We start from the raw sequence: 27,301 nt of genomic DNA on the forward strand, positions 1-27,301 counted from the left end.
TAATGAATTACTTGTGCAAAGGGTGCTGCTGTTTCCTGGTTTGATTTTTCAAGTAGTCAAATTTTATTTGGTTAGGGTGGAGAAGTCTGTTTTAGTGTGACTCTTTAAACTAAACCGGAGGGAGAATCTAAACGAAATACTTATTAACCTTAGGCTGACCATTTCTTGCATTCTCATCTAGTATCAAATTAAATTTGTTCCAGATACCCATCAGACTCAATTTGGAGTTAAAACTGTAAAATAACATCTTTCTGTGGAATATTTGCTGTTCAGGGTGTGCCTTTTTCTAAAATGAGAGAACAGGGAGGCAGAAGTGAACTTGGCATCTTTAGTGATGAAAACTGAAAAAGAGGAAATAATTTAAAATACACTGAGCAGAGAAAAAAAAGAGGAAGCATAAATGAGTGCTCCTGCTGATCAAGATCCTCGATGTTATTTAATATTGCTTAACTTTTGGAAACATCAGCCAGCCCTACGAAGGCAACAGTAGAGCTGAGCAGGTTGGAGGCTTTGCTCTTGCCCGTGTTTTGAATGCTCAGAAATGTGAGGCAACTCTCAGAGCTGTGTCAGTATTCTTGTGCAGCCTGGGATGTGCAGCCCCTGCCTGGGAATCCTGGGCTTGTTCCTGGCAGCCCAGGCTCTACAGGCATCAGAACTTGTCAAGTGCTTCTACCCTGCCTTTGCTGTTGTAGGATTTATTGTTAGCTCTGTTAGGCCTCTAGCCTTGGAAACCTAGTACAGAAGGCTCTGAGACAGATTTTAACATGTTAGACAAGTTTCAGCCGTGCTTTTCTCTCTGTTTGACTCCCTGCAAGTTTCTCTTGCGTGATTGGCAGTGCTGGGTCTGTGTTCCCCACTCAGGATTTGCCCTGAGCTGTTGGCTGGAGATGTGTGTAAGTCCCTGTTTTGCTGCAGGAGAGCAGGGTGAAGTGTTTTGCTTTAGAAATGGCCTTTTAATGTAACACAGGGGATGTTAGTGAAGAAAGGTGTATCACACAACTGTGGGAGCTGGGGTGTATGTACATGAAGGAGGCAAGGGCTAACCTAAATGCTGTGTATTTTGGGAAATTGAAATTATTTCAGTTAATGTTCGGAGTGACTTATGCAAACATCTCAGGATTTTCTTCCCAGTCCTTTGTATCTTCTTGAAAATGAGCTGCTGCATCTCATGAGTCTTATCCTGATGAATAAATTATAATGGAGTAAGATGGTTATTCTGTTCAAAGAAAACATTTAATCTTCTCTCCACTGAACCCATATTCCTTTTGTAGCATTGACTGTGTGTAGCAAACACACACTTTGATCTTCAGGAGCAGAGTGGGACAGCGTTATCCATCAGCCTCCTGTGAATTCAGTGTCCTATCTAAAGCATCGCTGTGGTAATGAGGAGAATTTCTCTGATCAATTATTTTCCCTTGTCTTGCTTTAAATTTCCTGATTCCTCACTTGGTGTTTTCCCCTAAATGCAAGCGCTTACACGCAGATCTCGGTTGGCTGTTGGAAGGGTGTTCCATTGAGCAGTTTTTATTGTGAATGGCAATGATTTGGCTTAATTGATTTTCCTAATGGCACTGTGACTCAGCTATTGGGTACCTATTTTTTTAGAATGATCTGACAGCAGTAAAAGAATAATCAAAAAATTTTCACAAGTTAAAATGAATCTTCCACTCTGTGGGTATTTATTATTGAGAAATTCACTTTTGCATTTGTAGTTCATGGAAGAACAGAAATAAATACAAGAGTAAATTACATCTAAAACAACTCTTTTGACCTGAGTCCAGTTCTACTGAAATTGAAGCAGATGACTGGAATGCACATGTAAAACTCCCTGGAGTGTGGAAATGTGTTGTAAGGGTGGTACTCCGACAGCCTCCGAGTCCCCCAGGCCCAGGGAGGCTGCCTTTGGCTGTGGGAAGGGCAGTGACGTGATGGCACCGATTCCAACAGACTGGTGTGGAGCACGTGGGCACAGGGCATCTCCCCGGGCACAGCCTGGCTGTGGAGCGGCAGCAGGAGGAGTCCCGAGTGCTCCTGTTGGTCAGGCAGTCTGTCTGGGCCTCCAGAGATGTGCTGAGGTGCAGGGACCGTCCCCTGCCAGCTGGGCTGTCCCTGGGGGAGCTCGTGTCACTGCTCCCTGCATGTCCCACACAGTGTTCACACAGACCCTTGGATGTTCTGCTTTCCCACCTGTGCACACTCGGGGCACTCCTTCCCAGCCCAGGGCTTCACCACTGCTCTGCTTGGCCCTGTTTGAGTAAAACCCTGATGGGAAAAGTACCAGGTAAGATCTGGAGGAAGTCCCAGCCTGCAGACCGGGAGGGAGTTGGAGTTGGCTGCTCTTCCTGCCGCGTGTAAAATAATGCTGAAGGCCTTGAAACAGTGGTACTGCTCGTATTTTTTATGTCTTAGTGTGGTTCATGCTGATTTTTGAGATGTGAGCTTGCCATTAAGTTGGACGTGGGAGCGTAAGGCTTTTCCAGACTGTCAGACTGCCCTCAAATCTAAGTTGGCTTTTCAGAGCATCCCTTGGGCTGCATTAAACTGAGCCCCCAGGCCATGGAGAGGGGTCTAAGTAGCACCACTTAGCCATAAAATTATCAGTATTAAGTGTTGATGGCAATAAAGAAATACCAATTTTGTTGGTCCAGGCCTAAATCAAAGTAAACTAACAAGGAAATCACCAATGTTGAGTAGCATGTGAGCTACTTATAGCTAAAAATCTGAAAAAAAAAATCTCAGTGAAGGTTGAGGTTATTTGGTTGTACCTTTTTTGCATATTTTTGCCTTAAGACCACAATTTCCCAAGCTGTAAACACACCAATAAATTTGGATTCCCTAAATTATGTTGTATAAATAAAATAAATGCAGTGAAAGCTTCCGAGGTCGTAATTTTAATATTTTATAAAACTTGCAGCATAAATCTGGGTTATGTAGATGCTGTCATTTTTGATTATGACACTGCAGTATTGCCATGCCTGCGTTGCAAAGGTGTTCTGATTCCCTCAGGAATACAGGCTATAGGCCTGTATTTCTTGAGCAATTTGATGGACTTTAGAGGATAAATAGATGGTTTTTTTTTTAAGATATACAAAAATGTGAGGATTTCTGTGTGATATTATCAGATGCACTGAAAAAAAACATTTCTGGGTATTTTACAGTGCTTTAACCAGACTGTGCTGTAACTTGGGAGAAATCCAGAGTGAAGGAAAACTTTGGATAGTTCAGGGACTGAGAGGGTGTTCTTTATATCTCCATCCTAAAAGTTCCCAGCTACAAAGTTGGTTTATTGGATACACACTGGTGTGTGCTTTGCCGTTAATATAAGAAGTTTGTAAAATTTAAGTCTTAAAGACATTGAAGCATCTTCCCTTTTTACTGAATATTTACAGGTTTCACTGGGAATGCAGCATTTTTTTATAGGCTGCTTAAATTTGAGATTTAAGATTAAAACGTGAAGCTTGAAATGTAATTCCTGGGGCTAGACCACCAAAGCGGTTCTTTGTGGATGGAATTTACATCAATCATCTAGTAATGAAATTAGAGTACAAACCTTCACGAGCACAAAGCATTGAGGAGATCAGAACGAAGGTTTCTGTCTGTTCCCTCCTTGCCCTGGAGCTCACAGCCCCTCTCAGCTCTGCAAACAGATCCTCCAGGTGATCCACAGTCCTCAGAATGTGAGGCAGTTAAAAGTCTGCATTGCTAATTCCCTTATTCCTTAAAATCTGGGTTTCAGTTGGCCTTCCCTTAACCTGTGCAGTTGTGTTCTCTGTTCCCATTGAATTCTGTGCCCGTTGGCCACTGGCACTTTCCCCTTTGCAGACTTTATGAAATAGTGCTGCACCTCCCTGGGCTCCTGGCGAGAGAAGGGCCAGTGCAAAGGGAAGCTCTTGGAACATTGTTAAGCTTTTATTCACGACAGGGTCAAGCAATAACATGTCAGGGAAGCACCCAAATATTTGCCCGTTCCTGTTTTGGTGTGAAGTGGGACACAATATTTAATTTGTTGCATTGTGCAATAGCAGTGCCGCAGCAGTGTCCGGGGAGTTTTCTAAACCCTTTCATGCAGGGTTTCGTAATGCTGTGAAAAGGTTTTTGTGTGGCTTAACCTTGGCATGGAAGTGGCCTCGGTGTCTAATGCATTTTGAATTAAATTTTTAAAAATGTTCTCAAGTTACCCATTTTCCTCTTAAGCACTTAAAATTCAGTTTATTTAGCTGCAGTAGTTCCTACCCTGCCCCCCCCCCCCCCCCACACATAATAACCTCTAAACCAGTGATTTTTAGCTTATAATTTGTGGACACCTACAGGTGTAGATTCATAATGAACATTATACTCAGCTTTGTACACCTGATATGAATGTCTCAGGAGAGGAGTTTGCTGTGTTTTTTATCAATGACTTTATGAAGTCGTGATCCAAGTGACTTTTTTTAACAGGCCTTTATGTTTAAAAATGTTCTTGGGTTTAATCAACACCTGCTGCAATACCCTGAATTTTGCTGGTTCAGTGTTGCAGATCCACCATGAAATATTGTAGGAACAAAGAATACGAACAAAGAATGAAATACATTGGAAGGGGAGTTTCTTGAATTATACGCTCTTGGTTTTAAAAACAGACCAATAAAAAGGGTGTCTCTTCAATCAGTGGGTTTTAACAGTACATCCCACTTTTTTTGAAAATATGAAAACCTCTTTTTTTTGGTGTGTTGTTGAAGTTAAGGTAGTTTCCCTGTTGTCACTGATTGACTGTCTTAGAAGTGTCCTGGGAACTAAATTTCCAGTGTTAGTGTGAGGACATGTCAAAGTTACATCCTGCAAAGTCATTACAGATATAGTGGAGTAATTACTTTATAGCTAAATCCCATTTCTCTAAACATTAAATAAACTTTAAAAAACTTTTAGTAATTGAAAACTGTGGGTTTGTTTTGCTGTTAACGAAATAATAATACAATAAAACATCACTAGGACTATTTTTACCCCTGTCCATAAGATATATGCTCCCACTCCTGCCATGCCAAGTGCATAGCGCAGGACATCCCTATGGAATCAGCACCTTCCTGCTGGATAAGAGAGGGAATTTCAACGTGTTTTGGTGCTGCTAGGGGCATTCTTGTGCTGGTTTTGCTGTAGTTTCTCTCCTTAACATGGAGATGAAAAGATAAGTCTTTTGTTTTATTCATAAGCTATGAAACAAAAAAAAAGAGTTTTTAACCCCTTCAGGTGCTCTGGGCTCTTTCCTCCTCCTCAGTCTGGGCACAAACTGCTTTCCATGAGGCTTCACCTCCAGTTATTCCACTTTCAGCTTTGACCTGTGCAAGACTTTTCTTTTAAAGTTTCGGTGTTGTATCTAAATTGGAAGCCTGTGTGGAAAATAGTGAAAGCTTAGTCTTTAGTGCCAAATACTGGAGCTGGGTTTGTGCACTGCGTGATGCTGAGGAATCGAATACTTTTCCCTAACTTTATTGGGTGTATGTACTACTGTGTCCTTAAAAGGACCAGGGAAATAATATTGGGGAACTAGAAAAGTCTTGGGGAGTCTGTCTGTGTCAAATTCCTTTGGCTTTAGAAAAGAAAAAAAAGGGATCTCCAAACTTTTCCTAACTTCTCGTGTCAGCAGTGGGGAATTTGGTAGTTTAGCTTGGGTGGCAGGATGAGTAGTAAATGTAGCCAGGGGATAATTTGGCTTCAGGATATCTTCAACTATAATTCCAGCATTTTTCCCCAGTTCATTATGATTCCTCGACTAAGCAGAACTTGGTCATGCAATTTGAACTTAGCTAAATGTGGTTCCTCTCTAAAACGTGCTCCCATTGTCAGGTTGTCTGTCCCAGCGCAGAATGAAGAACCACAGGTTGGTTGAGAAAGCTGAGACACTGGGAGTGCCAGACCTTAATTCCCAAAGCTCCTCCAGGTGGATTCTAAAGCCTTGCCACCCCAGTGGCACCTCCTGGCCTCCTTCCCCAGGGGGACTGTGCAGGGCACAGCTGGGCAGGGATTTTGGCCAGGCTGGGTTGCTGGGTGACGCCTGTGCCCGAGAAGCTCTGCTGTGGGCAGCAGGGTGGGTGAACTAAAACTCTCCTGCTGCTGGGAGTCAGTTGAAACGTTCAGCTGGGCACTAAAGCCACGAGGTTACAGAGGGGGAGAAGGAGCACAGGCCAGAGGGGTGGCTCGTCCTTGCTGGCTGCACAGGATCTTCAGTGGTTATTTTACCCTTGGCCGCTAACTGTGATGAATGTAGAAATAACATAGATAAGTACCCACGTTAACATACTAATGAGTTGCCTGCCTTGAGTGATTTGTTGTGGCATCTAACTGCTTCTTCTCTTCCTTCCTTTTTGTCACCCTGCAGTGTTCTGTGCCAAGGTCTTTGTGGCTAGGCTGCTCCAACCTGGTAGAGAGCATGTGCGCACTGAGATGCCTGCAGAGCATGCCCAGTGTCAGATGTCTCCAGGTGCCTTTCTTCTTTCTTGTTGTAAATGTTATGCTGTTGAACTTGTGTTAAACTCTCAGGACTCTGTTTAATCAAATTGTTATGTCTGCTGAATGTTTTTTGTGCATCCTTTTCTGAAATCTTCTACTTAACTGCATTGTAGGAGTGACTCTTTAAGGGCTTTCTGTGCAGTAGGGCTGGGGGGATGAGCTGTTGTGTTTTATTGCCTGTTAACTGAAGTTGTGATATCAGTAGCATAGTTCTGCATGTTGCCTGCTACGTTTTGCTTTCTTGTTTAACTTTAAAATAACGTAATGAGCTTTGCCATTTCTCTTAAATTGCAATGAACTGACCAGCCTGTGATATTTGTGTGATTTAATTTAGAAAGGATAAGCTTTTTATTTGCTCCTAAGCACGGTCCTGGGTGTAGCCTTACCTTAGTCTTTGCACATGTTTGAATGCAGAATAGTGAGCATGGTGCCCTGGGGTCTTTGGGTTGCCCTGTTAGCTCAGTTTTTTAACTTATAAGAAGTGAAGAACAAGGGATGGGGCTGGAGGGAAGAGTTGGTCTGCATAGAAAACCATTAAATCCTAAGTTCTCTGTTGTTTTTCTTCTAGTAAGCTGTTGGAGCTGAGCCTGCATAATTTATAGATGGGGAATTGCTGCTTCATTGGTTTGGGAGGCATTGAAAATGATGAAAAGGGAGCTTTTGGGACCAGTTAACGATTTTGAACTCCCAGGGTATTTACCTTGGAAGGAAATGCTGAACATGTGTAGTAACTGTGGCACTTCTCAAAGTGTTTCTGAATGTAACAGGATTATTTAACATTAATCTGTTTGGTAACATAAGAGCATTATTCAGTGGTTCAGTCTTTCATGTGTATAAAATGAGTACTTAAAAGAAATTGCTTTTTTTGTGAATGAAAATGAACAATTGAGTTTTGTGTGTCACTCCATTTGAGGTCAGCCACTGGAGAACATCAGTGTCTTACCTTAGAGAGTAACCTGTTATTTCAAAACCTCTCCTCTCACCTGCAAAATTTGGCCACTTGAAATTCAGCAAATCTGATTTACAGTACTAGAAGTTCCTTCAGAATTTTTGTTAAAATAGAAATCTGTTTTTCAGTTTGAATGCTTTGTGTTTCCAGTTTTGAAAGAATATTCAAAGAAAGAACAAAAACTCATGTCCAAGACAAACTCATACCTGGATAACTCAGTTTTATAGAAATGAACACTCGTGGCCAAATCATGCTTATAGAAGAGCACCTACAGTCATGCCAGGGCAGAGTCCCACAGGTTTGGCATCTGTCGTGGCAATATTTGCAAGCTACTTCTAATTTTGACAGGTGGGATTGTTGGGGTGTCTGCAGGGCCAGGGGCTGGACTTTGATGATCCTTGTGGGTCCTTTCCAGCTCAGAATATTCCATGGTTCAATGAAACATTGTACCAAAATAAAGGCATTTTTCTTTTATTAAGGTTGGATTGATTTTGAAGAGCTGCAACCAGGAAAGGCTTTGAGAGGTTTGGAAGTGCCTGTGCAGGATTATTTAAAAAAAAAAAAAACAACAAAAACTTCTCCTTTTTGGTGTGTGACTCAGTGATGCCTGAAGAGGAACTTGGAAGCAAAAGTGGCACCAGCTGCTTTCCCTATTTATTATTTTTGGCACTGTGACTTGCCCTTCATTGTTTCCTGAGCTCTAAGCCCACACAGAAATCAGGTGGGGCGCAGATAGCAGGAGCTCTTGGTTCTGTAGGGTGAATTGATTAATAGGAAGTGCTGGAAGGGAAATACAGAAGCTCCTGGGTGATTCACAGAAGTTACCTGGGATTGTATCTGCTGTGTGTGCTGTGTGTAGAGTAACCAGGGAACAGGGCAGAAAGGGGGAAGAGCAGTCTTCACTCTGGAGCCTCGGAGGATCTCTTCAGGAAGCTCTTACTCAGTCCTGGGGCTTCTTCAAACCTTTAGGTTTTTGCAGTCACCTGCCATCCACCTAAAGGAAGAAATCAGGGATTAGGTTTGCTCTGCCTTTCGGTGGTGTTGTTAACAATCATCAAACCTAACAAGGCTGTTTAAAGTCGTGCTGTAGCATTTCAGCAAAGCCCCTCTGCCCATGGACTGGGGGAGGTGTTCCGGTTCTCAGTCTGGGTGTGTATTCTGCTTTTCCTCATGCAGTAAAATACCTTCATAGTACCTGCAGTGTGCTGGAGAAATATTTGCTTTCTGCATTCTGTGAGCTTTTAGTGAATGCAGAAGAGAATCAGGTAATTTATTAAAAAATATTTATTCCTATTTGTGATACGTGAGGTTTGCTCTCCTCTACTCTGGCTTTTGGTTTAATTGATATTATTAGGAAATAAAGTCCCTGACACTTAACACTTGTTTCTGTTGGAGAAGTACATATTAAATGCCAGTTCATAATACTTGAAACTGCTACCAGGCCTTCGTTTTAACTGCTTAGTTACTTCTACTGATGTTTTTGTACACGAACACACACTGGTATCCAAGAGCTCCTGCTTCATTTGCTTTGATATGGATTTCTCTGCAAGATTAAAACTAAAACTCTTGTTCAGGTCTTTAGGGAAACTGCTTCTTCTAGCGGGTGTGTGATGCAACCCTGTGGATACAGCACCTTCTGTGGCCTCATCCTTGGAGCATGGCAGGGTTTTGACTGTGTTTTGTGGTGCTGATTTGGGAAATGGCTCCAGCAGGGCTGCCAGGCAGAGACAGGCAGGGTCCGGGGCTCTGTGAGCAAACACCTCCAGTGTGAAGTGAGCACTACTCATTAGGCAGCAGAAGATAAGAGCCCAGGCATCACTTTGAATTGTTGCATAATGTAGGAGGTGAGGAAATAAGTCTTGGGAAATTAATTATTAGATATAATGAAATTAGCCCAGTAACCAAATACTGCCCCACCAAGTTTCTTCCCTGTTTTCAATTACACTTTTCTTCCACTTCTGTTTTTAAAAAAATCATTTTATCTCTCTTCTAAAACTCTGCTTAGGTTTTGTCGTGCTTGTTTACACCCTCCCAAGGTCTTTGGGGTTCTAGAAAAGGCTCTTTCCTACATCTTTCCATCTATTCTTGAAGTTTTCAGCTTAATTGCATGTAGTGCCCTGCTCCTCTTTCCCTCTTGTGTTCATGTGTGGGCTGTGTGGCCTGGAAGCTTGAACAGAGTTAGTTCACTGCAGGAACAAGAAATGTCTCACTTCCCGAGCTGCCAATGGGAGATGTCAGCTTGTTCCTCCACAGGCCAGATCTTCACATTCCTGCAGTGGCTTTTTCAGACTTGAGGCTCCCTTGACTCCTCCCAATTCTCCCAGTACTCCGGAGGCTTGGGATAGCACCCCTGGCTTTCCTGTCCTTTATCCTTGGCTTCTGCCCAGTGGGATGTCCAGCTCCATAGGTGCTCCTGCGTCTCCATTTTCCTTTTGGTGGAGTCCCTATCCCCAGAGGCGGCACTCAGTGCTCTGGGCATCTAACATAAATTTTCCTTCTTTCAGTTTAAACACAGAAGTTTCCAGAAGGAAGTTTATCTTTCTGTTTATTGATGTTAGAATTTAGCATTAACTTGCTTAAGCTTCTGTTTGTTTTTCTTTACTGATTTTGAGCTTCTATTGATGTTTCTATTCTGATACCAGAGGGAAGCACAGCAACAGAAAGTGTAGTTGGAAAAACTTGTAGCTGAAAGCTAAGAATTGAACATGAAAACTTCTTCGTCCTCTTTTCCCAGTACAAATTCAGCCACAATGCAGTTTTTTTTGAAATGACAGCGTGTGCCTGAGATGGACTCTGCTCAAACCTTCTCCTCCAGAGCATGAAATCACAAATGGGAAATGATGAGTGGCCTGTCTCTCTGGAGCCTGCATCCCTTTGGAAATGTTATTCTCTGCAGCTGTTGAAATGAGTTGTCATAACCAGACAACTGCTTTGCTGCTTCTGTTAGGTCTGAAGTAGTTTACAAATACCTCTTTGACATGTTTTCTGGTATTTTGACTCAAAACAGTGGAACTGTTACGATTTCTTTTTGGAAACAGTCCAACAGATCCATTAAAAAGAAATACATATTTGATTTCTTTTCTTTAAAGGAACAGAATGTGCTCTCCAATATCTAAAATATTTGATATTTGTGCTTGTTCCCTGTGTTTAAACAGACTTTTCAGAGACACAGAGCTTTCAAACCAAGGCCAGCGGTGTAGAAGCAATTAAAGCTACCCATGGTGGGTCTCGGGCAGTGTGGGCAGGGAGATGGCCTGGATTCCCCAGTCCTTAAATCCGAGGTAAAACTGGCCAGTTTTCCCTCTGGTAATCAGCAGTGGTGCTTTCCAGTGTTGTTCCCTCTGGCTGGAGTCTCCTCTCAGTGAAAAGTGATGCCAGTTTGGGGTTTGTTTTCAGCAGTTTCTTTTAATAACTTTTTTTTTTTTTAGTTCTCAGTGTGGGTGTTAGAGATTTTAAGGCCTGATCTGAGCTCAGTTTGGTGGCAGTTACACATACTGCAGGTATTTTGCAAAGGGTAACATTGCATTTTATTCCCCCTGGTGCTTCGGTGCTTGGCTATCCTGGTCGTCTCCACCATATCCCAGCCTTTTTCTTTTGGAGTGCCTAAACTGGGATGACTACTCTGGAGGGAGTCTGTGCATCCCTTACAGTCACTGCAGCTCCTTGTGGTGCTCCCTGGTGGTGTGGCTAGCCATGGCTTGGTGCTGGATCCAGACACCAGGAAGATGGGGAAATGTGAAATGCAGGGATTGCTTCTCCCAAGCATGATTTATTATCCGAAGGGAAAGATTCTGATGAGCACTTCTCTGGTGTCCTCCGTGTGTCTGAGTGCTTTGGGCGATATGGCTTTAGTTTTTAACTGAGCCTGTTCATTCTTGGAGGCAGGAAGGGACCTTTTCTGTCTTGGGTCAGTTCCTAGTGTTTGTTTGGAAGTGGAAGTGAATGGTTACTCACTGGAGTAAATCCCAGGACTGAGCTCTGAGCCAGAGCTCTGCTCTTTGCTTTCCTCGGCTGAGGAGCAGAAATGTGTCCCTGATGTGTGAGAACCAGCACAATGGAGTAAATATCTGTGAGTTTGGGTTCCTCATTTGCCCAGGACACGGTGTACATCCGTCACTTGGAGCTGGCTGTGGCTCCTGCTGAGGATTCCAGCTGTATTCCCTGTGGTCAGCAAAAGAGGGGTGGGGATTCCAGCTGTATTCCCTGTAGGCAGCAAAAGTGGGGAGCAGCCGGTGAGACCTCGTGGCAGGTTGGGGTCACCTGTGGTGGCCTCCCCTGGCTGGCACCATTTGGGTGCTGCCAAGCACTGACCTTTCTGCTTGTGGGGAAGGAGTTTTGCTGCTACAAATAACGTGATGCACACGAGTGCTTTTTTTGGACTTTGTTGTTTTCAGTGGTTTTTGGAGAGCACTAAAGGTTATACTCTTCATCCGCAGGCTGCCAAGTGTGCTCGAACAGAAGTCACCCGTTTCAGAAGCCTGCTCCTCTTGGTGGGCAGTTCTCTCATCGTGGTCTTCTCTTTAGAAGTTGCCAGTATTCCGAAGTCAGTAATTGACTGAATCACTGGTCTTTTTGAGGCAGATGAGGTGGAAGTGGTGGTATGAGTCCCTCTGAGATGTGTCACTATGCTGCTGCTGCAGGCGGGACTTGTGAACACAGCAGAAGTCCTGGGAGCTTAGAGATCCAGTCGTTACTCCTTCGGGTGATTTGCTGGCCTGCCTTTTGTTAGTGCTTCTCTCCTGTTCCCTTCAGAGATCCCAATCTGTCCACTCCACGCTGGGCAGGGTGTGTCCCTGTGGAGGCCGGCTCTCCATGGTGAATTCATGGGTCACCACAAGGCACTGGACCTTACCTCGGTAAATCCAGTGCCCGTTGCTCAGAGCTGCAACAGTGAGTGCGATGTCAGACATTAGTTGTGTCCCTCAGAAAGCGCAACTCAGTCCCAGTAAACCTGAGAGATTTCACAAGTGGTGGGCAGGAGCTGTTATTGCTGATGGCTCTTCCAAAGCGTCTGCAGAAGGGATGCTGTTAGCCACAGCCTCGTGTTGATGCTTTCTCAGCCTCCTGTGGGAGAGAGGAGTTTTTTCAGTCTCTGTTCCTGTTACGGTGGAAAGGAATGTGTTAGGAAACGTGCCTTGCTCCCTGCCTGCCTTCTGGCAGTGCCATGCTCGTGCTGGGAGGGATGGAGGAGGGAAATCTGCCTGAGGAGAGGAGGAGATGCAAAGCAGTCTGTTTTGGGTGTGTGTGTCAGTCCTCTTCCTTGCAGGTTTTGTCTCTTTCCCACAGAGGAATTTTCTAGGAAGCAGAAATACATAATCAACTCTTTCCCACCAAAGTTGAAACTACATTTGTGCAGTGTCTTTGCACTGCAGACTCCTCATCAGACCCCCCTGGCAGGAGGGTGGGTCCCTTGCTCAGGGGAATTGAGCAGCTGTGTGGGTACCAGTGTTGATGGTTTGGCTGATACTGATGGTGCCACTCTGAGTCACCATCAAAAGGACTCTTACCCTTTCCATCTGACAAACTCCTGGGTGCTTAGCAGGCTGCCCATTCCCAGCTTTCCCTGAGCCTTCGTGATTTGCATCTAATGAGTTGTTTTGTGGGCCTTCAAGACTGACATTTAAAAGTCTTCACATAGATGGTTGGTTTCTTGTGATCCTTTAAAATGATGGGAGAATCCAAATACATCAAGGGAGGCATCAGAGTCAAGCGTAGCACAGCTGGCTACAGACACAGCAGGGGATTGAGCAAATTATACAAATCCCCATCTGACAGGTGGAGGAAGTGCTACAGCAGAGAAAGAAGGAACTACAATATGAGCTTTTTACTCCTCTGTGTAATATATCTGTGGCAAAATAGTCCCGTTTTCAAAGGCTCACTGTGGAAAGGCTTGGCTTTGTGGTGCAGGCTGGTCTCCCACTGCTCCCAAGTGGATTTGGGATTCCTCAAAAGTTTGAGGTGATGTTGCCCTCGAGGAACGATGCTGTAACTGATCTGTGTTGTCCTGCAGTGTCTGTGAAATTCCATTTCAGCCTTGCTGACTGCAGTTACCCTTCTCAAAGGCCCTTCAGACTGTGGGTCAGGCCCCAGGAAGCAGAGCTGGGACTCTGAGACTGTCGCTGTGCTCAGAAGCGAGGGCCAGCAGCTTTCCCTCCTCAGTGCCGTCCTGCCCAGGCCCGGGGAGGGCACAGCGCTGGGGTTGGGGTGCGCAAGGGGTCAGTTGTCCTGGCTTTGGTTTGCCCCCTGCCACAGCTCTGCCACTTTCACACAAGAAGCTGTGCTGTGACATCAGGCACTGATGTGGTATGGATTGAAAATAATCTTCCAAACCCAGGAACCTGAGACGCGGGGCAACTGTTCCTGCTGTTCTCAAATCCTGTTCTGTAGAGTCTGACAGTGAGGTGCTTTTGTATTCATCGAATGGATCCTGAAGTAGTAGAGAGAGAAGTGGTACCAACCTTCCAGGTCAGGAACATTTACCATCCATTATATAAATCATGTGAAATCTGAATTATGCAATTGCACATGCTTTTGAGTAGCCAGATAAAATCAGCACTCGAGTGCAGAGTGTCTGCCTAACCCCAGGCAAGGCTGGGTGGATAATCAAAAAAAATAATTTGAGTATTTTTTTTTACATCTTGTATTACTGAATTTTTTTTTTTTTCCTTTAGCTGCAGTTAGGCTGCAGCCTTGGTGGAGATAAGGTTTTCTCCAGGTTCTGGGTTGCTTGGATATCAGCAGTTCCAAACCCACATTTGTATATAAGCAAAAGCTTGTGTTTCAGACAATTAGTAAATGATTAGAATTTCCTGAGGAGTTGTGAAGATTGACACACTTTCATGAGCTGCCAAGTCTGGAATACACTGCCATACATCTCTGGAGGAAACAACTGTACTTCAAACAGGACAGGATTCTTGCTTGGAGTAGCTCGCTGGTTCTAGGCTGCAGTTTTATTGAATTTTCATGGTGGTGGCTGCTTTTTCTGTATTTCTTTTGTGTGCAAATACCTTCTATTTTGCAAAAGATGAATTATTGAGGCTTACTGCAGGTTTAGTATTTCAGACTCTTCAGTGGCTTTGAGTAACCTTTGTGTAGCTTTTACTGTAAAAGTTTGTATAGAAGCCTGTTCAAAACCTGCTTAAAGTTCTGCAGTGTCTGAGGCCCTTGAGTGTCCCCTCCCTTTCACAGCTCTTCAGACCCCTCGTGTTGGGAGTTGTGCTTTGGACTGGCAATTTGAAGCAGCTCCCTTTGGTTTGATATGGAAACAGCAGGAGAGATCTGAACCTAAATCCCCTCTGGGAAACCAGGAATAACCTTTGAAGTATTTTAACATTGCACCAGGCAGCCAAGTTGCAAATGTGTAGTTAATCTTAAGAGGCTAATTTATTTTTGATGAATTTGAACTGAACTTATTACTAGCTTAGCCTGAAATTTGCTTCCCAGATGTTACTTATCCTACCTTTAATCTGGAATACCGTTAACACTTATTAATTGTGTGGGGCAGAGTGCTGTCTTCTGCCTTGTTGACCCGTGAGTGTGGTGCAGAGAGAAATGTCCAACTTGTGGAGCTTTCGGAATTTGATTTTGCCTTGCCCTGGCGTGGGGGTGTCCACACAGCCCCTGGGGTTTGGGGAAAGGTGCTCCATGGGAATGGCAGAGCTTGTAGGAGGGGATGGGGCAGGTTCTGGGCTGTGAAGCAGCGGGGCTTGATGGAGCAGTTGAGTTGCAGGGATGCCTCAGCTGTCTCTTGAGTGTATCGGCTTCTCCTGGAGTCCTGGAATTCAGCTGCTGTTCTGTGCTCTACCCTCGCTCAGATGTGCTAATCTGAGCAGTCAGCACTGAAATGCAACTTTAAATAGTTTGTTTTCCTTTTACAAGTCCTGGAAATGATGAGATGAGTGGATCTGAAGAGGTCTCTTTGTATCTGCTCTAAAAGGAAGAAGAGCGACGATAATCTCGAGCCAGTATTTTCCTTTCAAGTTTTCTTTTTTGGATGCTTTTTTAATACAGGAAATAAAAGCTAAAGGGGCTCTTTACTAGACATTGAGACAGTTTCTAAGGTATATGACTTAATGTTTCCATTATAACAAAAAAAAAAAATCCCAAAAGCTTGACATACCTAATCCTCCTAACTGGCTAACAAAATCCAGTTATTTAGAGTAGCTTTTGACACAGTTATAGGTGCAGATTTTCTGAACAAGTGTGTCATGGTGTAGTCAAAGCTTTAGAAACTTAAGCACTGCTTTTCCTTCCGAACTTTCAGTGAGTTCACTGTCTTAAGTAACCTGGTTTGAAGTTTGACCTGAGTCTTAAAAGTGCAGAGGAAAAACTGTTTTGCTTTGGGATGAATTAAGATTAAAGGTGCAGATTCTACCTAAATGAGTTTATGTGGAAAACAGGTGAACCATTAGTGCAAAACTACTACTAATAATTCCATCTGAGAATTTGTGGTGACTTCTCTTCATTTAAAAAAATCACTTGAAAAAGCAAACCAATACCTTGCTCCTGACATCAGTGTACCTTCCTACAGCCAGTTTGTCAGGGCTGTGTTTCTGGTTTAAACATTTTGCTGGTAAGAAAAGTTAGGCAGAAAGGATTTATCTTTTGATGTATTTGGCCTCTAAAGTAGTGAAAGTTAATTGAGGGGTGTTTTAGGCTGGTGACTGCAAGTGTTGGCAGTGATGTATCAGTGATAAGCCTGGTGCTCTGGTACACAATTTGGGTACGGAGATTTTGCTGCTCTGGCAGGAGTGTGGATTGGGATTCTTGCACATATCAATGTCAGCCAAGGAAAGCTGAGTGTCTGGACACTAAAGGCAGGAACTGAGACACTTGGAAAACAAACACCACTCGTAGGCTGAAGGTGGAATTAAAGCTCCTGTTGGGCTGGACAAGGGTGGGAAAATGAATCCAGTTTTCATCTGGGTGAGCCGCAGGTGAGAGTTTGCAGGGAGCCTTGCTGGCTCCTCTTACTGCTGGCTGCTCTTGCACTAGCTGGGAGAGTATTGCAATTACTATTTTTATTATTAATTGAAAATTTCCCCCTGGCAGCACTAGCTGAGGACGTGAGCACCTTAACGTAGCCCCCAGCCCTGGCCTGGCTGCAGCGCCAACTGCTTTTGCCATTTCTTCCTGCTCCTGCGGCAGTGGTGCTCTCTGTCTGAGGGGCAGGTGGACAGTGAGTGATTTCTGTCTATTTGGGCTCTGGTTTTCCATCCAGCACAAGGGTTTGCACCGTGTGCAAGTTTTGCAGGCCGTGCTTTGGTGCAGGGATGAGTCATCAAATTGCTCCAATTACACAATTCCCTGCTCATTGTCCTTGTACATGCAATGTGTTTTTATAGGATGGATACGGGCAGGTTTGGGTTACTCTTTACTCCAGATGCTCAGAACATTAAAGGAGAGCTGAAGGTGTCTTTGAAACAGTTCTGTAAGGAAGGTGTTGTTAATGTGATTCTGCAGTACCTGTTGAGGTAATGCTGCCCTTAAGAACTAACCGGTTACTGCGTATTTAAAACCCAACAAAACCAAACCAGACCCCCACTGGATGTCTCTTGGGATCGCAGTAATTACATTGTTTTTCTAGTGACATCAGCTTGCCGTGTGGAAATGGAGGCATGCTGGAAAACAGCTCTAACTTGGACAGAAGTGTAATTGTTTTGTTTCTCACGACAACCTAAATTGAACTAACAGTCAGTCAGTGACTATTTTTGATGTAGATCTTTTTGAGAACGTGTAATGCATTATTTCAGAAGTTCTAAAAGCCCCAGAGTGATTTTGCTGTTACAGTTTTCCATCAGCTGTGGTCCTTCACAGGCTGGGGTAAGGATTAAATTCCTGCCCTGCTAGGCAGGCTCAGGCTGCAGTTTGGGCACACAGCTGCCTGGTAAAAGCATGTACCATCACCAAAGGCTCACTGGTGCAGTTGGAGTTGTTGCTTAGTGTTTTATGGAATTGGATCAGAAAAGTAATCCTGAGCTGCTGAGTATTTTCATGTGTAATTTCAGTTTAAAAACAAGTTACGTGGTGTGACTCTGGGCACAGCCCACACTGACCTGACTTCTGAGGGCCACCAGGGTAATCTGAGGGATGGAGCACTTCTCTGATGAGGAAAGGCTGAGAAAATTGGGATTGTTCAGCCTGGAGAAGGGAAGGCTCCAAGGAGATCTGAGTCTGACCTTCCAGGAGCTGAAGGGAGAGCTGACAAGAAACATGGAGAGAGATTATTGACATGATTTTCTTAGTTACATGTGAAGTCAGACATACTGAATACTCAAAGAAATACAGTTTTATGCATTTATATGTATATACATACATACAAGATTAGCAAGTTAATTTGTAACGATTTTAAGGTGAGGACTGTTACTCTTGAAACAAAGTGAAAATAATGCTACTAATTGCCAATCATCAAAAGCATTGGTGATTAAGCAGAGTGATCTGCTTAGTGGCTGCTTGTAGTCTTTGGAACCAGCAGAAATAACTGTTCTGGAACATTCAGATAAGAATGGCTTGAGATTTTACCTTCTCTGGGCAGAAGCAAGAGCAAGCAGTTCTTAGCTTTGAGGAATTTATTGCTCTGGCCAAAACCTCCTGCAAAACAAACCCTCGAGAGGTGTCAAACTGGGGTATGAAAGAGCATTAGGTATCTTTTAAAAACTTACCATCTATAACTTGGGGTCAAATTTAGAGTTTGTAGCAGCTTGAAACACAAACTGCAGAGCTGTGGTGCTGAATTCAGCATGTCTTCCTTGCTACTTTTTGGTGGTTAGTCAGAGGGCAAATAAAAATTGATGCCCTGTTTTCAGTTATGAGGGTTTTATTCTATTTTTGCCTTCAGCTGTTGGCTCTTGGTAGACTCTTTAAGTATTTTAAGTATATTTTTGTTTGAACTTCCAGCAAAAGCTACACTAAAATAAAACCTAGCAACTGGGAGAGCAGTGAGCTAGGTAAGAATTGAAGCATGTTCAGCCTAATTCATGCAGATCCCCAGTGCTTACATAAATAGTTTAGTTTAAGCTGAAACAAGCAGTTACGAATACAGACATCAAATACAGACATGGCCGCGGTCAGCAGAGTGAATCCTCATGTTTGGTGGACAGCATCTGGGGGCCAAGGAGGCCAATGGAACCTGGGGACATCAGAATTTTTGCATTTCCTCGCAGACAGACCTTGAGGAGGGTGAGAAGGAAGGGATTTGGTCCTTGCTGTGAGAGGGGTTGGTTCCCATCTTGTGCAGTCTAAGTTTGGGGTTCTCTAAATTAATTTTGTATTTGTGCTACAGGACATTTCTAGTAAGAGCCTCTTCATAGTTCAAAGAGGAAACTCCCTTCTTATCCCCGATCAAGATGTTGTTAATGAACATGGTGTAAGAGGTCCCTGGGTTGGCAAATGCTGCCCATTTCTCCTCAAGGAGAGGCTCACATTCATTTGGAAACGTTCGGAAGCGTTTGGCAGCTTCTGGCTCTATTAAAAGCAGGAAGCCATGAGGGGCACGTGCTCATCACTTTCAGCTGGTGCAGATGGCTTCCCAGCTTCCTCCCTTGCTGTTGGCTCCAGCTGCCCCAGAGGATGGTGGATTCCTCACTTTCCCTGGGAAATGTGTGCTGGAACCTCCAGCAGTCCCTGTGTGGCAGAGCTGGCTTCAGGAGGGGATTGAAGCTCCAGCTCGGTGTACTCCACCTGAGTTTGACTCCGAGGTATCCAAGTATGTATTAGTTATTTTGTGTTGGTTCTTCAGCTTCTTCAAAGTCAGATGTGGTTTGTTAAAGGACAGCAGAGCCTGTTCAGCTGAATTGTTTTAGTTGGTTTTCCTGATTTTGTAACTTTTACTGAAATTTCCTGGGGTTTTTTTCCAGAGAGTGGGAATTTTGTGAGAAGTTGGACAGTTGAAGACTTAGTTGGGTCTTTAACCAAGATGGGAATTACTGGTGTAGTTTCAAGGGCAGTGAGACATAGAGGTTCTTACTTCCTTTCCCTTTTCCTTTCATTAAAGCTCAAATATAAGATTCTCTTCTTTTTTTCAAGGCAACACACCTGTTGTGTTGTTCTGTCCCTCCATCCTGAATCCTTTCTTTGTCAGGGAAAACTTTATCATCAGAGAAACTTAGCAGTGTTGTGAGCCTTGCTCAGTGCTGAAACTTGTGTGTCCTGCCCCAGTTCCCAGGATTTCCTGCTATCACTTCCATAATTGCTCTCCTGATACTGGAGCTCAAAGTGGGTTAAGAACACAGCTGCACCAGGCTGTTCCCCTGCCCAGGCGATTAAGTGACTCAAGGCACTCCCAACTCCTGGAGCCTGGTGCAAACCCAGGCTGAGAGCAGCCTGCTGGAAATCTGCAGCAGCCTGTCCAGGTTTGCTGGATTTCTCCTGGAAAAGGTGCAGCTTTTCCTGCACCTGCTGTGAGGGAAGGGAGCCTTGCAGTGCCACGCACCTGCAGGAGAACATGGGGTGCTTTTGCCCCTCACAACCTCACATCCATAGAACTGCTGTGCTTCAGCCATCAGTCACTACCTGGTATCCAAGGATCTTAATTGATACTCCAGTTTACGGAGTTTTGGAGTACCTACAATTTCTTTCCCTTTGGGGATCGTTCATGGTTGTTTCTATTTCGGAAACTTTTCATAATCTCCAAAGGGAATTAGCTGGATGTAATTAGGCTTGTCAGAACCTCTTTTTCTCCAAGTAACTTGTGAACCTGTTTTTGCCATGGTTTTCTGCACCCCAGAGAAATCCCAGAAACGTGAGGTATTGAGGAGCAGAAAGACTAAAGAAAGCCTGAAGTTTCTGCGGGACTAAGCAAGGAATGTGGGATGCAAATCTCCAGGAAATGAGCTTTTAAACTTGGCCAGGTTGTGGAGCAATGTGTGAATTTTACTGCCATTTCTGGTTACAGTCAGTGGAAATAGAGGCTGGGGCTTTGCTCAGTGCAGCTCGATTTAGTTGGGTTTTAACAACTGTGAGGCAGCAACAAAACATCCCAGCTTGGCCCCATTGTTATCTCTTGGCTGTCACTGCTGTTCCCAGTAGGAATGGAGAGCACTTACTCAAGGCTGACTAATTAAAGAATGACAGCTGGTTGGAAATAATCATTCTACTTTTGCAAGAGCCGTGAGCAACTTCACAAGAATCTCTGGAAAAAATGAACATATAAACCAGATGAATTGACAATATTTAGAAGCTCTGCTTGCACTGTGAGAAGCTGCAAGGCTCCTGTGAGGGTCGAAATCACGCCTGGGAAATGTCTGCAAGGGCAGCTTGGCCTTTGCTGGCATCGCTGAGATGAGATGTCGGTGCTTCCGTCAGGCCTTGGAGCTGTTCAGCAACAGAGCTGCAGGGAATTGGAGTGAATTCTGTGGTGATGCCACTTCAAAGCCACTTGGGAAACTGGCTGTATGTGGAGGTGGGTGGGGTGAACAAGAGGTGCCGCCGAGGGAAGGGAAGAGCTGGACTTGGAGATGCCTATCTGTGTTCTTGCACAAGGGCTGAAGCCCAGGAGCCAGGACTGCTGACACCAGCTGTCAGGAATTCTGAAATCCTTTGTGCTGGGAATGGACAGGGCAGATCAGAGCTGTCTAATTGCTTCTTCCAGACAACAGGGCAGGATCCACCCATCATCTCCTGGTCTCCAATTAGTAGGCTTAAGTGCTGGAGAGAGAGACTGGAGTCTGAATTTGGATGTGTGTGATGACCCCAAAATAAAGTGTTTTAAGAGAGAAGCAGAACGAGTTTATTAGGAAGAGAAAGTATAATAGGGGAAAAAAGCTACGTATTTGGGAGCAGAAAGGGAAAGGATGAAGGATTGAAAAGCTCTAAAATACAAAATAAGAAAGTGTGGAATTAGTCAGGATGGGAAAAGAGAGAACACAAGAAGCTGTAGTAATAGATACCATTAAATTAATGCACCTGCCAACTTCCCGATGAAATACTTGGATACTGTGTTCATTTCCAGCCTAAAAACCAAGCTGTGTTATCTGCCCTCACAGTTATGGCTCAGGATGTGGGAGTGTCTCTGGGCAGCAGTGCAGTTTGGGGTGCCCATCCCTGGAGGTGTCCAAGGAAGTGCTGGAGGTGGCACTCAGTGCTCTGGGCTGGGGACAAGGTGGGCACTGGGCACAGTGATGGTCCTTGAGGTCTTTCCCATCCTTAATGATTCTGTTACCCTGTGACGTTCCAAGGCTGTAGCCTCTCCCCAAAGCCTGCTGCCCAGTTATTTCCCTGGGCAGCAGTGGAGGCACAGTGGAATTGAGCAGGGGCACAGCACAGAGGGCAACTCACTCTGCTGTCTGTTGGTGTGGAAGTCTGCTGACTTTGGTGACATTTGCGTCCCTGCAATCTGTGTCACGGTGCTGCTGTGCTGTAGTTTTACTGGCTGTTCCCAGAATGACATCATGTTTAGGAGGCAGTTCTTAGTCTCCATTCCTGGGACAGCTGAGATATTTGTTGATAAAGGAAGAAATGCGGTGGCAGAGTCCCACCATAGCCTGCTGAAGGAAAGTTAGGGGGGATAAATGGATAAAAGTGGGATTTCTGCTGAATTTGCTGACCCAAGCCACCTGTTAGATATTCTCAGTGTTCCTTCTTGCTTGTAGCTCCCAGGATCCATGGGTTTATTTAGCCTTCAGCTGCCAAATGAGATGAGATGTTCCTTACTCATTTAAGGACACACTAATTGGATGCACCGTTAACAACATATAATCACTCTAATGATTATTTTTAGCTATTCATATTGAAATAAAGTAAAATCAAAGACACCCAGCATAGTTCCCTGGTGGCGTGTTTGCTTTCCAGAGTGGTGTAACTGGTGTGGGCTGGCTGGGTCCCAGTCAGCGAGGGGCTGCTGTGTGTTCCCTGCTGTGGGAGAGCACCCCTTCCTTGCAGCCCCAGTGAGAGAGGCTGCTTGGGACCTGTGGATAATTGGGATGGCCCTGCAGAGACTGTGGCTTCAAAAACCACGGAAGGTGTGGCTGTCTGTTCTGTGTATGTCCAGAAACACTAAAGTCCATGTTTTTGTGGAGTCATCCCAAACATGTCTTGCATTTATGCCTTTCTGGATTCTCCTCCAGCCGCCTCCTGGGCTTGTTCATGTCATTGTCATGTGTGTCAGAGCCAGGCAGTCGAGTCTTTCCATCACCTGTGGCCACAGTTTTTATCCTGTCATCCAAAGTCCACGTGCCACATGTGTTTCCACGCCTTGAGGGAGGGCTCAGGGTAAGCTTGAGGCGAGGCAGGTGGGCAGGGGAGGAAGGGTTGCTATAGACAGGATACTGCTCATTTTTCGGGTTCTCTGGGTTTGTGCAGCATGTCCTTATGGAAGAAAGAGGAGGAAATGAATGCTTTTGAGATGAACTTGTGTTTTGAGTGGGAGGGATGTAGTTTCTGAGGGTTTACCCACAATCCATGATGGCAGGAGTAAGGGAATGGTGTGACTTATTCCACTGTGTTTTACCTGAGCCTCTTGTTCCCATTTCTGTTGGGACAGAGGGGAAGAAGGCTGAAATAAATACAGACAGTGTTTGAGGACACTCAGTTTGTCCTGCTAAACCTCTGCCAGTCTCCTGGGCATGGCGATGGGGAGGGCAGGGCTGGGGGAGGCTGGAGCTGTCTGGGAGTGAGGGACTTGGGAGCAGGGAGGAGGAGACGGTGGCTGTGCCATGGACAGTAAAAGGGAGCAGCTCATCAACAGGGGCAGAAAGGAGGGAAAGATTTTGGGGGACAGAGGTGAGCTCAGAGAAACATTTGCAGCTGAATGTTTATAGAAATCCTTCCATCTTTTGTTGGTGTAGGAAAGGGAGGGAAGCAGTAGTAAGGAGCAATTCTGATATGAGGAGTGCGCTGCAATAAAGGCAGAGGCGACTGCCAAGGGTTGTAGACACAGCCTGGGCAGTGAATTGCAGAGATGATCTGCAGAGAATGATCCCTATTCCTAGAGCTGGAGAAAAAAAAGCATATTCTGTTGCATGTAAGTAGTGTATAGTGATTTTTTTTTTTTTTTGCCTAGCTGTATGCAATTTAACTTTGGCAGAAAGTGCTGGTTGAATACATTGACAGGTTTAATTGCTTTGGCTTGAGTAGGATGAAAGTGAATTTATTTCCCAGTGAGAAAAGCGTTGAAAGGCTGCATGAAAATCTGTCAAAGGAAATTGAAGCGGGGTTGGGGAGTTACCTTTACAGTAAATGGAATTGATAAACATGTCAGTTAAAAGGGGAATTTATTTATAATACTCAGGTTTTGTGGCCAGAAGTCTTTGAGAATTCCATTCACTGGGAAAATGAATTTTATCTGTTTAATTGATTTGCTTTTTTGTAATGCTTGTAGAGCAATAAGTTGTCACAGAGTAAAAAGCTGAAGTACTATTTGTTCTTCTTTTCCAGAACACGTCAGTAATGGAGGATCAGAATGAAGATGAGTCTCCAAAGAAAAATACCCTGTGGCAGGTAGGACTAACATGGATGTAGAAGGAGAGGTGCCAGGATTTTGTATGTTCCTGCTTTTGAGAAATGTCCAAATCTTGGGTCTGCATAATCATCCTTGAATGTTGTTGGCTGTGTTCTCCTAAAATTAGCTCAGCCTTAAGTGAAGGGTGATGCCAGTGGATAATCCCTGAGAAATTTTGAGAATACCAGTTTTGCTCAGATTTTGTAATTTGTGCCGACCTTGGAAGGACAATGCTGCGTCAAAGCATCCTCGGAAATAAAGTTCATTTATATTTCTGAGCACGTGACTGTTGTTTAGAGAGAAGTTCAGCATGGCATGGACTCACAACCCATTCGCTTTGAGGAAGTTTGGGAGTATATTGAAGCTCCCAATTGGTCTCCAGCAGCCCCTTGGCTCCTGAGGGCCTCATGGGAGCTGGCATCACTCTGTGCTCACTAATTAGCAGTGACTCCTGCTGGAGTGTTCTGGGGCATCCTGATGTGGAGCTGAAGCTCCCAGGATTTTAATGAGGTGTTCATGTGGATGTCCCAAACATTGACAGGAGCTGTTTTGCAAAAACAAACCAAGCCCTTGATTCTCAGCCTTTATTTATAGACAACCAGTGCAACACTGTCATGAGGGTCTCGAATTCTTATCTTACCTGCCAGAATCTGGGCAAAACATTTGTGGAGACAAACTGCAATGGGCCCAGAAACCACTGCTTTGAGCTGGGAAAGGTAGTTCTAAAAACAATTATGTCCCTTGCAGTTTACGTGGTAAGAGGTGTAAGGGAAGAATTCAAGACTTTCAGTGTAAGAAGTAATTTAGGAACAAAGTCTATGACAGACTTTGAAAAGTCTGAAATTCATCTGATGTAATTCATTTTCCTGAAGAATGTGTTTTAAAATTCAGTTTTGATTATTTCCTCACAGCTTCTTACATGTTCTTCCTTGAGAGAGTTTTTTTTTAAGCTGTTCCTATAGTTTATATATAAGTATCAATATTTAAGGATATACCAACATATAAATAATGTTTCTTTTCCAACCCCAGATAAGTAATGGAACTTCATCTGTGATTGTATCAAGAAAAAGACCATCAGAAGGAAACTACGAAAAGGAAAAAGACTTGTGTATAAAATATTTTGACCAGTGGTCTGAATCAGATCAAGTGGAATTTGTGGAACACCTCATTTCCCGAATGTGTCACTATCAGCATGGACATATTAACTCTTACCTGAAGCCCATGTTACAGCGGGACTTCATCACTGCGCTGCCAGGTAAATCCACGGCTGGGAGCAGGGCTTTGCTCTGGGGTGTGCAGCCTCCTGGGCACATCCTCCGCATCTCCATTGTCCCCGAGAGATCCAGTGCCCCTTCCTAGTGCAGAGAAGGGCAGCAGGGTGGCTGAATCCCTTCTGTGATTAATTGAACTGGCCACTGGATGCCAGTGTTGTTCCACGTTAAAATATTTGGACTGGTGTATCCCAAAGAATTTGTGCTGGAGTCGGAACTGAGTTGTGAACAAAAGTTGTGTATCTGCAAGCTTTGGCCTGAAGTCCTTTTTCATACAGAAAATACTACTGCAGAGGTATTTTAGTTTAGGACGTCTTAAATTTTAATGTTGTGCTGAGTTTCTGCTTAGATGAGTGCATCTAGTTTGTCTACTCTTGTTGCTGACCTGAGAGCAAAAACACGTGAGGATTTTTATTGTGTTGTCCAGCCCTAATTCCTCCTTTCAGTTACTCACAACCTCTTCTGACACCTGCAAGTATCAGGCTGTTTTGATATGTTCACATAGGAAATCTGAACAGATGGGTTTTATACTTGCTGTATGCATTTTTTTCACAAAAATGCAGAGCAGCAAGAAATGGATATATAGAATCTCGAGGTTGTAACCTGCTGGTAAAGTTGTTTTTATTTTTCCATTAATTTTTACAAGAAATTGTACCTCTGGATTCTTGCTGCTGGGGATGTTGATTCAATTGATTCTTGGAAAGGGAAATGTGAGGACATTGTTTGTAGAGTGGGAAAGAGGCCTGGGGAAGTGATCAGTGTGTTCTGTGTGCCCCTAGCAGCCCACTGGCACAGCTCCACCCTGCGGTGTGGGAGCAGCCTCTGGGGTTATCCCAGGAGTGCCAGGGCAATGCTGAACACGGGGTGGAAGAGGAGGCCATGCAAGCCTTAAAGCTAAATCCTAAAAACCCAAATCTGCTGCTCCTCCAAGGACTGACTTTGCAGACCCTTCATGTGCAAGTCGGATACTCAATATTTTATTTTGTTCGTTTTTATACCTCAGGGCTAACACAGTTATACAGCTCTTTCATGTTACATATTTCTGCCTAAGAAAATTTTGGGATCTTTATAAGATGACACTTGTTTACACCACATTTGTATATATCAAAATACATCTTTACAACTTCTGTTGCTTTTTCCCAATATAAATACTGGGAATTGTTCTCATATTCAGCCTTGAAGGTGCTGTGGCGTGCGAAGAACATCTGTCTAAATTTACCCAGGAACTTAATCCCAGCTGATTGAAATCAATCCTGTGTTGGGCTGCAATCACATTAAAGGATAACTGGAGAACCACTCTTAAGGCACATGGAGGCATTTTTGGGGTCATCCTGTGCAGGGCCAGGAGTTGGAGTTGATGATCCTTATGGGTCCCTTCCAACTCAGGATATTCCATGATGTCTTTTTAAAAGATGGCTTCACTTGTCTTGAAGAAGTCAAATGCTTTTGTTTTAAACAGGAGTAGTTTTTGCTTACTGCTGTCCTGACCAATTTTACACCTGTGAGAATGTAGGAAAAATGGAAGAAGAGTTGATGGAATCTGACTTCCCTTGTTTTCAGGGACAGAGTGGTAACTGTGGTGTGTTTTCTGATCTAAGTGGCTGTTTTGTGTCTAATGTTGATCACATTTAGAGAGTTGACAACCCACATTTGGGTTTCATTTTCATACAAAGTGGTATTTATACACGGACCTTTGAAATCCCTGTGAATTTCAATTGTTTGAATTTATTTTTGAAATTCAACCAAACCTTCAGCTGCTCCCTCTAATCAACAACAGCTTTTTTTACCATTTCTGTAAAACTGCAAAGACTCTGTAGAGGCATAAGGGATGGGTGTCATGTTTTCCTTTGAAAAGTCTACCAATAGATGTCAAATTCATTTTACTTCAGAAAACGAATCAGTTTTAGTACCTATTTCAGAAATTTCCTTAAACAAATCACTGTCTTTCAATGTAAAATAGGGATATGCAGCTATTTCAGGCCTTAATGTGTCTTAAACTTAGTCCTGCATGGTGTCTGACATCAAATCTATTCTTGAGATTTTTACTGCTAGGAGAAGTGCACAGATTTAAATTGCTACATTCAAAAGAGATGTCAGCTGAAATATTTACCCTAATTAACATAATAGGAACAGGTCCAAAGCACAGACACGAAGGACAGGCCCACT

At 44.0% G+C, this 27,301-nt stretch overlaps 1 protein-coding gene across 6 annotated transcripts in view; it reads left to right on the plus strand.

Moving 5' to 3' along the window:
- The window catches only part of FBXW11 (F-box and WD repeat domain containing 11), a 56,928-nt gene that overhangs the window by 9,347 nt on the left and 20,280 nt on the right, over positions 1–27,301 (plus strand). For 2 of the 6 annotated variants that reach the window (XM_066197005.1, XM_066197006.1), the window contains 3 exons: positions 1,272–1,379; positions 23,801–23,863; positions 24,894–25,119. In XM_066197005.1, coding sequence (XP_066053102.1) covers positions 23,813–23,863; positions 24,894–25,119 — 277 coding nt within the window. In that variant the 5' untranslated portion in view covers positions 1,272–1,379; positions 23,801–23,812. Of the gene's footprint in view, positions 1–1,271; positions 1,380–6,349; positions 6,452–23,800; positions 23,864–24,893; positions 25,120–27,301 lie in introns of all 6 variants that reach the window. The other 4 variants (XM_066197002.1, XM_066197001.1, XM_066197003.1 and 1 more) reach the window with 2 other exon arrangements.

This window comes from Chamaea fasciata, unplaced genomic scaffold (genome assembly GCF_029207755.1).
Source record: "Chamaea fasciata isolate MVZ Bird 193981 ecotype frontalis unplaced genomic scaffold, bChaFas1.0.hap1 SCAF_15, whole genome shotgun sequence".
In the NCBI taxonomy this organism is placed as follows: domain Eukaryota; kingdom Metazoa; phylum Chordata; class Aves; order Passeriformes; family Sylviidae; genus Chamaea; species Chamaea fasciata.